Raw genomic sequence first — 10,549 nt, 5'->3', positions numbered from 1 at the left:
TACCAAAAATTTTAGAAAAATAAATCCTAAATTATAAAATTTAAAAAAATAATAATAATAATAATAAGTTATATAATTTGGAATTTATTCTTAAAAATAATTATCTTCTTTTAAAAATTACATTACAAAATTACCCTTAATTATAAATTCTTTCTAATATTAAATAAAAAAAATTGACAAACTTGTCGACATTTACCTAATATAAATATAAGATATCATTCGCTTTAGTCGGTTAAATATATTCTACCATTTGTAACTGTTTAAGTTCATCGTTAATAAATATTGTCTATTTTGGTTCGATATTGTTATCAGTCTCATGGTTTTAAAACGCATTTAAAATATTTAGTTTTTCTTTATAATGGACGTGGGATCTCGTAAATATTAAAACTTTTGAAAGAATATAATTATTTTTTAAACAATTAATAATGTAATTTACGAAAAGAAAATTATATAAAGTTATAAATAATAATAAATAAAGGAAGCAGATGGGTCCCACTTTATGAAAAATTGAAGTCAGAATATTCTGGGACTGTGTTGGTTGAGTTGTATTAATTTAGATCTAATGTGAATTTTCCTCCATTGATATGAAAGCTAGTTTAATTATTTTAAAATAATAATTAAAAATAATTGTTGGATTATTATTATTAGTATTTTTTTGTCCTCTTTTGTTTGTAAGGATTAAGGGAGAGTTTTTTTTTTTTTGTTGGGTTGAATTTTTTAAAAAATAAAAAATTCGAGTCGATTCTCGGGTCAACATTTTTTTGTTGTTGGGTCAACTCGATCAACCTAGAAATAGAGTTACAACACAACTCTACCAACTCGTTACATATAATCTTCAGCCTCACAGTTTTAAAACGCTTCTGGAGATATTTCTACACTCTTATAAGAAAATATTTCGTTCTTCTTACTAACTGATGTGAGATTTTACAATCCACCCCCTTTAGGGGCCAGCATCTTTGCTGGCACATTGGCTCTAATACCATTTGTAACAAGTCAAGCTCATCGCTAGCAGATATTGTCTGTTTTGACCCGTTACATATTTCCGTCAGTTTCACTGTTTTAAAACATTGTATACTAATGAGAGGTTTTCACACCCTTACAAAGAATGATTCGTTTCCCTCTCTAACCGATGTAAAATCTCACAATCTAACTCGAGATCTAATCATGGTTACCAATTCAATGATAATGGGATTAATAATGCTAAGTTATAATTACAAGCATGGATAAAACCCAATTAAAGGTGATTTCAAAGTCAAATCTTAATTCTAAAGTAGCTTTGTTCTTGTTCTCTTTTTACCCAATTTTTTGCTTTTTTTTTTTTTTTAATAATTTTGTTTTATTTCTCGGATCGATAAAGTCAGAAGTTCGAGCGAAAAAAAGGTAAAAAGATCATCTGGGTAATGTATTACTAGAAAGGTTAAAATAATGTCGGGCGTGCGTCTCACATCGTTTTCCTTTAATATCAACTTTTTTTTTATTAAAATTAAAATTTTATTTTGTTCGAGCGTAAATTTTTCTTATTTCAATATTTTTTTTTTAGCATCGAAACACTATTTTACTTACCATATGCTATTAAATATTAAATATAAAAAAAAAAGACATAAAAGTCAATTAATTACTATTTTACTTAAATAGCTCAAATCTCTACCAAAAACATTTCATTATTAATATATAATGGTTGGAGTTTAGGTCTAATTAATTAATTATATATATATATATATATATAGAAAACCAACCCTCTAGGTGAAGTCTCAACCAAAGGTTGGTAGGGCCTAACTAAAACAATTAAGTAAATGTTATTTTTTCTTCGATTATTTATATCCGTTTATACAAATTAAGAGCTGGGTTCTTTGAATGTTAACTTACGTGAATGAATCGGAACGTTGATTATGTCAATCTGATGATTAAGAAACGAGTAATTCTAATAGGGTCGTTTTGTCGAGATGTTTTAGTCTGTCACGTCATCTCTTATCTATTCATAGGTTCAACAATTTTTGAAAAAGTTGCAACGTTTTTTACAGGTGTCCAAAAAACTCGATGATCCTGAACTTTTTGAGTTTAATTGACTTCAAATAAATAAATTTTTATAGATTGATTTAATTCATCGATTCCCTTCAAACTAGATTGGGTTAAGTTAAATCAATTTAAAATTATTTTTATTTATTTCTATATATATATATATATATATATATTTTTTTTTGGCTCTCTACCCTTATATATAAATATATTTATTTTATTTTTATTTAAATTCATAAATATTAATTAAATGTTTTATGAACTAATGTTTTACTTTTATTAAAAATAAAAATTTGAATAAATGACGGGAACAATTTGAACTAATCCAACAGAAAAAAAAAATTATGGTTGAGTCTAGAAAATGTCACAACCCGATTCAACTCAACAGACAAACACTCCTATCTACTGTTAATCATCTCGTTTCCTTATTTTCTCGTTGCAATTGTATATATCCACAAGCGTAAATATCTTCGACAGTTTGAACCTCGTTCTTAACTCTAAGAAAATATTATCTTAAATTGTCGTCGAATAAAATAAAGTCTTATCTAACGTCTGTAACTGATAAATCACGATCTCGAGTGAAAACGAAACTAAAAGAGAGGAGAAATATGGTGTGAAATGGCAAAGGGAAACTTCCAAGGAACATACCCAAACAAACAAAGAGTGAAAGATCATATTCTATTTGTTTTATTGACATGGTGACCCCCCATTTCCCCTTTATTTTCATTTGGGTCCCTCATCTTTGTATTATTTCCAAGCACTTACCCATCAAAATGAAGAGGCCTATGTAAAGAACAAAATTTTGCATTTGAAAAAATGTGACTATTTCTCTATAAGGTATCTAAAGCGGGTAAACCAATTTAAAAATCAGGTAGGTCGATCGTTCATGTCTCGAGTTCTCTCCCGTGAAGTGATTAATTTGAAAAAGGAAATATTCCGACTATTTTAATTGCTTGGACATGTTTATAAAATTTATAAAATGTTTATTAAATTTTTAATTTTTTTTTAATTTTATGTATTATAAAGGTAAATTTTTAATTATTGTCTTTAAAATCCTGATTAAATATTTAAAAAAAAATTGTAGACTTATATTTAAACTAATTTTTTAACGAAAATTAATATCACATTCGTCTCCAACCTCCAAATATACTTTTTGAACAAATTTCAACGTCAAAAAATAATTAAAAAAATAGTATAATTTAATTTAGGAAAAAAATTAAAACATAAGTTTAATATGCCCAAAAGTTTAAAAAAAATATATATTAAGGTACAATAAAGCCTAGGATTCCATTGAATTTAGGCCAATTATTAATGCAATAAACCGTCTTAATTTGACCAAATTGCTTTTACAAAGTGATGTTGAATTTACACAAATCAACCCTTTTTCTTTTTCCCTTTTATTTGATAAGGACTCCCTACATTTCCCATTCCCACAAACGCAAGAACTGGATATAATAAAATAAAAACATTTAAATAATAAATTAAAAATAAAAACAATTGTTTTTTTTTTTTTGTTTTTTTTTTTAATAAAGTTGGTCGTCACGGTCTCAAAACTCAAATTGATTCAAACTAACTGTTGTCTCATTTTTCTTTTATAGTTCACTAATGACATACAATATATATTGTAATAAAAATTTAAGAAATATAAGGGTGGTTAATGTTAAAAGTATAAGATTTCAATAATTACATTAAATTTAAAAACTAAACAGTAAGTCAAAATATTTATATATCTTAAGACTCTGTCTCATTAATTCCAGTAGAAATGAAAAGTTCTCCGAGAAGAACCCGAACCCGAACCCGACCTGATCCCATCCCATCCCATCCCCTGAAAGTAAAAATTAAAAAAATATATAAAAAAAATATATAATCAATTTCAAACAAATATATATTTTCCAACCTGCTCTGAGACAGTCAGCCGGCAGTGGGTATACATTGATTGTATAGCAACCGACCAGGCTGAGCAACACCCACATTATATAAAGTTAGCCTTCTGGGGACAAGTGGGAAAATTAATACACATTAGGGCTAATTACACAATTAAATCAAACCTTTTTCCCCCTTCTTTTGTGTGTGTGTGTGTGTGTGTGTATGTATATATATATATGCATGTATGTATATATATATGTATGTATGTATGTATATATATATGTATGTATGTATATATGCATGTATGTATGTATATATATATGCATGTATGTATGTATATGTAAGGATTAAAAGCAGAATTTTGCACAAACCATGGATTGTGGTCTGTTGAGAGGTCTAGCGAGGCAGCTTAAATTCCATGGTCGGCGGAAATATGGTCTAGGATGGTAAATTTGTTGCCAAATTTGGGGCGCCACTGTGTTCTTCCTCTCACAACCTCGGTCCCATCGTCGAACCGAAGCAAGTGATTGTAGTCAACGACACCAGCAGTTGACGAAGTCGCACTGTCCGTGCCAGTGGCAGCAGTGAGGGACTGCAGCACACTGTCCCTCCCACATTCCCTCCGGTATTCCAACGTGATGGATGAAAGTTCATGACTCTCTAATATCGGTGGCGGGGCACTCTGTTGACGACCAGTATAATTTAACAATCAAAGAGAGATATAACCAAGCTTAGAAGAATAGTTATGTTGAAATGTAGTGGAAAAGATAACACAAGGTTAGTTTTGTGTACCTCCAGAATCCACCCAATGTACTTCACATTATTAACATGCTGGTTGACATCTAAATCACTCCACTTAGGCTGCAGTAGTATGGAAATGTCGACATTATTCAACCAAATTTTAACAGGAACAATGAAACACACAGAAAGATCCGGTAAGTTAAAAGAAACAACTTACAGTCAAACCCATTCGAAAGTAATCAGCTGTATCGTCATCGATTTTTGAAAGTCTCCTGCCATCGTCTTCGATAACAGGAGCAGTATTCATAAAGTTAGGCTCTATTTCTCTCCTCACTTCCTCAGGAATCTTTGATAACTTTCTTGTCTGTTTATTCATCATAACCCAGGTACTTCACATTGCAAATTACAAGACAATATCAGTAAATTATGGTCACTAAATGTAAAATGGCTTGATAGTAGAAAATTGATTGCAACCATAATCCACAATCTCAATGCAAAGATCAATTAGAATTAAGATTGAAAAAAAGTCTGTAGCCTACCGAAATTTGTTTCTATTCTTTATGAAACACACATTAGAAATTCACAAGCTATTCAAGAACCTTCATAACCTATAACCTGAATTCCTCAATCATGGGTTCAATCGCAGCTGGTTAATTTTATAATTCATGGGTTGAGGGGAAAAAAAAAAAGAAAAAGAAATCGCAACAGGCATGATGAAAAATAATACCACATTTTCATCAGAAAGGGGTGAAGTAACCAACCTGGAGGCTCTTGTTAAATTGTCTCCAGTTTTGCAATCATACACGAGCCAATCACGGCGCATGCCATTCCTTCCAGAAGCACTGACCCAAGTGTCTACTTGAACAGTATCACCCCTGTATAAAAGATGCAAGCAAAAGTCATCTAAGGCAGAAGACACAGCCAGGCTCCAAAAATTTCCACCTCAAAAAGAAAAATGTAAATTGAAGGCCATTTCAGTGACTTGTTAGACTGTGAACAGTTCAATGCTTTTTTTTTTATCACTTAATTTTGGAAGGTGAAAGAGAGATGAATAGGTTACATAGTTGACAGGAACAGTGCCATACTAGAAATGTTACTTAAGGGGATAAAACAAACGTAAACTATTGAATTTAACTCAATTCTGTTATCGTGCACCCAAGTAAAATCACTAGAGACGTATTGAATCAATCTTTAGAAGCGTATACATCATATGGAAGAACTTAAATTTACCAAGTAGGGTAACGGTCTACCATAATCTGCATCTTGGTAACTACCCATATCAGGTTCCTTTTGCACATTTCTGGCGTAGAACCAAATCCATCTCCAAGAAGCCCAATAGTCTTAACATGATTAAGGGCAGTTTCCTGCACACAATGTCATCGACTGGCATAACTTATCTCCATTTCATAACCATACATAGAATTACAGCTAATAGCTATTCATAAAAACACGAGAAGGCAACAATCTAATTGTACCTGTAAATGATTCATTAAAGTCTCTATAGAAGCTGTACGATCAGCACCAATTTCGTAAGATCTAATAGAGAAATTTTGGGTATACACAAAACCATCCTGAACGATCCTTCCCAAACCGAACGGATCTATAAGCATGTCCGGCCGTCTAGGTTTCCAGTCGAGCATCATCCATTGCTTCTCAGCTGCTAAAAAGATAGTAGTAATAGCAGCAAGGAGCATGCTCCAGTCAGGCAGCTGATTAATAAAAGTTCGTGGGTGAGATGATATGAAGTCATCCCCAGCCTTGAAGCCAGTTGAGCTTCCAGTTACTTTGGAAGGGGCTTGGGCATTAGTCTTCACCTGAAGACTTCCAGAAGACACAGATTTAGACTTGAACCCCCCCAAATTCCCAGAGCCACCTCCAATTTTGGTGTTCTTTACTTTAGGGTCGGAAGACGAAGACAAAGAAGAAATAGGATAAAACGCGGATGTAGCAGCAGTTGCTACCATGATGAACTTCAAAAAACAAAATCAAACACTTCAGTATATCAGTAAAAAGCTTGAACGAAAGATTTGCTGCTAATCAGTGAAAGATTAAGAGCAACGGGAAGCAAATAACAGATTCTTTAAGACATAGTGCATATCAAGTGAAACTAGCACCTAATCAGATAGGAATTGAAGAAATGGAAAGCAAAATTAACGATTGAAATGTAGCAAAATTCTTGACCGAATAATTAAAGGTCCTTGTGATTGGACGGCTCCAATAAACGGCCAACAGCAAGCAAAAATCATTCCAAAGTGACAGAGTAGTGAAACTATATATCTACACGTAGAGCGACTGATGAATGTACTTACAACCGAGAAATGCGAAACTACGCATAAACACGTCGACAACAAGAAAACAGTTTCCAGAACGACGAATGTGAAGTTATTCCGCAATATAATGAAAAGACACAACCAAAAATTAGTAGACAAATGGAATAAGTTCAACTCAAAAACCAAAAGTCCCAGGACAACATCATAATTCCAGAATATATCAAGTTCCAATTCTCCAAACAAAATGAACACTACATCCCTCACATTCTCTGATTCAAACCAAACTTTCCTCCCGCAACAACATAAAACGTCAATCTCAAAAGAGAATACAACAACGAATGCATACCTTGAACACACAAGAAAATGCTGGAACGAATAGGATTCGTAACGATGGCGGAAGAATCCAAATCCACAGCAACAGAAAAGTGCAGCAAAATGGCTACAACGTCATTACAGATCAATAAACCCTTGTTCCTCGTCGATTTTTAGGGTTTGCGATCTTTTCCCCCTCGATATTCGATTACAACACAAGAGAGACAGAAAGAGGAAGAACAATGCGGAAACGAATGAGAGATCCCAGTCCCTGCCCGAAATTTATAGGAACCACCTGTCCCGGTCCCGCCTTTTCTTCAAATTTCCAAATTCAGCCACCGCTTTTCCATTATTTACCATTTTGCCCTTCTCGTTCTTTTCTTACAACCTGCTCACTCGTATCCACCACCATCCTTGATTATTGCTCGCATTTATCGTTGGAGACTTGGATTTCTTTTTTTTTTTTTCTTTATTACAATATTAATTTTGTATTGACATTTTATTTTATATATATATATATATACCCTAGAAAATTCGAATAAAATTATAAAAAAATTAAAATAGTTTAATCCATCAACTTTAATATAATTCTTTTATTTCAAATTTATATTAATTTAATTATTACCGCTAAAAATCTTATAATTTTATGAGAGTTGAAGGACAAAATAGGTATTTGGTTACAATTAATTTTTTTTATAAAAAAAAATCAGATATTAAAGTAAATAACAATCAAAATCTTAAAATTTAATAATTTACTTTCATTTTTCAAATTAAGAGCATTCTTAAACTTTTTTTTAAAAAAATTAAAAATATTATTAAAAATTTTGAAATTTTTATTTTTATTAATTTAGCTATTTAGTTAAATTATGCTTAAATTAATATAATCTATATTAATTTATATGAAATTATATTTGTTACTATGGATAAATTTTCAAAGTTACTTTTCACATATCTCTTAAAGTAATAAATTCCCATTAAATTACATTAAATATAGCATTAACCGTGAGCTATATTATTTGGAGTGACAATAGCCTAACTATAGTAGAATTTTAATGCATGGAAAAATACATATCTTTATATAGTCGCTATCAATGGAATACATTACGTATTGAAATATTATTTAGAATTCAAATAATTAAAACCTCATCCGCTACCCGTCTAGCTTTTTATTTTTTAAAATTAAATTTATAAATATCTATCGAATTACGTGTACATGTCACTGTAATGAACCAGATCCACCGCTAGCAGATATTGTCCTCTTTGGGCTTTCCCTTACGGGCTCACCCTCAAGGCTTGGGGAAGGTGGTTTGTTCTCCTCCTCAACCAATGTGGGACATCACAATCCACCCCCCTTCGGGGCCTAGCGTCCTTGCTGGCACTCTTTCCTTCCTCCAATCGATGTGGAACTGCCCCCAAATCCATCCCCCTTTGGGACCCAGCATCCTTACTGGCACAATGTGGGACATCACAATCCACCCCCCTTTAGGGCCTAGCGTTCTCGCTGGCACTCTTTCCTTCCTCTAATCGATGTGGAACCGCCCACCCCCCTTCGGGGCCCAGCGTCCTCGATGGCACTCTTTCCTTCCTCCAATCGATGTGGAACCGCCCCCAAATCCATCCCCCTTTGGGACCCAGCATCCTTACTGGCACAATGTGAGACATCACAATCCACCCCCCTTTGGGGCCCAGTGTTCTCGCTAGCACTCTTTCCTTCCTCTAATCGATGTGGAACCGCCTCCAAATCCACCCCCCTTTGGGGCCCAGCGTCCTTACTGGCACCCCGCCTCGTGTCTACCCCTCTTCGGGGAAGAGCGAGGAGGCTGACACATCGTCCGGTATCTGGCTCTGATATCATTTGTAACAACCCAGATCCACCATTAGCAGATATTGTTCTCTTTGGGCTTTCCCTTTCGGGCTCGCCCTCAAAACTTTAAAACGGGTCTACTAGGGGAAGGTTTCTACACCCTTATAGGGTGGTTTGTTCTCCTCCTCAACCAATGTGGGACATCACATTCACAGTCCTATACCCTTCCTTTATTCGAGTATTATATGTATGTCACAATCCACCCCCTACATAAAGTTCTACCAACACCACCTGAACATAACATTAACTCGGTGATGTGGATAGCATAGATATTTTAGGTTTAGGTATCAATTTTTTCCTTTAGACTAGTTAAGCTAAATAATTCGGTGTGACGTAGATGTATTAATTATGATTTTTTTTAATTTAAGAGATTTAATTAAGTTAGGTCGTCGAAAATAGTTCATAGAAATTTAATGATAAGGTCTTGAACTTTCCTATTTAATTCATTTTATTTTTTATTTACAAAAAAAAAAAAACTGAGAAATAATGGTGGTTGAAGTTTTTTTTTTTTAATTACATTTTATTTCTTGAAAATTAATTAAAAATAAACATTCCATCAAGAAATTTGTTTGAGGAGTAAAATATTTAATAAATTAAATTAGCCAATGAAATTATTTTAAAAAATAAAAATATTTTTAAAAATGTTAAAGTGAACTTAGCATTTTATACTAAAAAAAATTAAAATTGAGGATGGTTTTTTAAAAATAATTATTTATTTATTATTTATTATTAATGGAACATTGAAAATGTAAAGTAAAATATTAAAAAAAAATCGAGTTTTGTATTAATTAATTATGGTATACTCATGGAAGCAATAAATTCATTATATTTTATAAATCTAACAATTCGGCACCATAAATATTATTGGCCATATCTAAGTTTCATACCATATATTATGAATGTGAATTTTGAGGTCAACCTTTTATTTTTATTTATTTATTTATTATTATTATCTGTATTGAAAGCAAACCAACAACTTTGACGGTTTAATACGGCTTATCAGAAAGAGTTGTAGCGCATATTTATGAGCTATATTTGGTAAAAGATAAATAGATGGTTAAATCTGGTAAAACTATATATAGTAAATAGCTATATAGTTAAATCTGGTAAAGTTATATAGAGTAAACTGAACTATATATATCTCGGTATAGTTTTGAAAATATACTCCCTGTATTCGTGTTCATTTAGATCGAGTGTGTGCGTCGAGTGTGCGATCCTAACAAAGTATTGGCAATACCTCTAAATTTTTAAACAAAAAAATCTAAAAAAAAAATTTTTAAACTAAAAAAAAAAAATTTAAAAAGTGAGCCATGAGGTTGACGGCCACAAATAACGAGCCAAAACGAACCATGTGCGATCCTAACAAAGTAAACGAACCATGTGCGATCCTAACAAAGTATCGACAATACGTTTAAATTTTTAAACAAAAAATCTAAAAAATACATTTTTAAACTAAAAAAAAAAAAAAAAAAATTAAAAA

The 10,549-nt window shown here is 32.0% G+C and overlaps 1 protein-coding gene across 5 annotated transcripts; it reads right to left on the bottom strand.

The window, feature by feature from the left end:
* Window positions 1–3,625: 3,625 nt before the first annotated feature.
* On the bottom strand, window positions 3,626–7,455 carry LOC111450443 (palmitoyl-acyl carrier protein thioesterase, chloroplastic-like). 5 transcript variants are annotated; one of them, XR_002711809.1, is made up of 9 exons: window positions 7,240–7,455; window positions 6,099–6,593; window positions 5,854–5,987; window positions 5,385–5,498; window positions 4,841–5,012; window positions 4,675–4,743; window positions 4,254–4,564; window positions 3,914–4,006; window positions 3,626–3,841 (listed from the first exon to the last, which is right to left on the bottom strand). XR_002711809.1 is itself a non-coding variant. In XM_023090572.1 (8 exons), exons 2-7 carry the CDS (start codon window positions 6,585–6,587, stop codon window positions 4,292–4,294), a joined length of 1,251 nt encoding a protein of 416 aa, XP_022946340.1. In that variant the 5' UTR covers window positions 6,588–6,593; window positions 7,240–7,455; the 3' UTR covers window positions 3,626–3,841; window positions 4,254–4,291. The 5 variants fall into 5 exon arrangements, 3 of the variants coding, with proteins under 3 accessions (XP_022946340.1, XP_022946342.1, XP_022946341.1); XR_002711810.1 differs by having other exon boundaries at window positions 3,914–3,972; XM_023090572.1 differs by lacking the exon at window positions 3,914–4,006.
* Between the last annotated feature and the right edge of the window lie 3,094 nt (window positions 7,456–10,549).

Source organism: Cucurbita moschata, unplaced genomic scaffold (genome assembly GCF_002738365.1).
Source record: "Cucurbita moschata cultivar Rifu unplaced genomic scaffold, Cmos_1.0 Cmo_Scf00012, whole genome shotgun sequence".
NCBI classification, from domain to species: Eukaryota; Viridiplantae; Streptophyta; class Magnoliopsida; order Cucurbitales; family Cucurbitaceae; genus Cucurbita; species Cucurbita moschata.
This window is presented reverse-complemented; position numbering and strand designations above follow the sequence as displayed.

Coding starts and splice junctions, on each gene's coding strand:
- LOC111450443 (XM_023090572.1), bottom strand. CDS start 6,587: ATGGTAGCAACTGCTGCTACATCCGCGTTTTATCCTATTTCTTCTTTG. Junction 5,499..5,853: donor GTAGACCGTTACCCTACTTG/GTAAATTTAAGT, acceptor TCTTTTATACAG/GGGTGATACTGTTCAAGTAG. Junction 4,744..4,840: donor ACTTTCGAATGGGTTTGACT/GTAAGTTGTTTC, acceptor ATACTACTGCAG/CCTAAGTGGAGTGATTTAGA.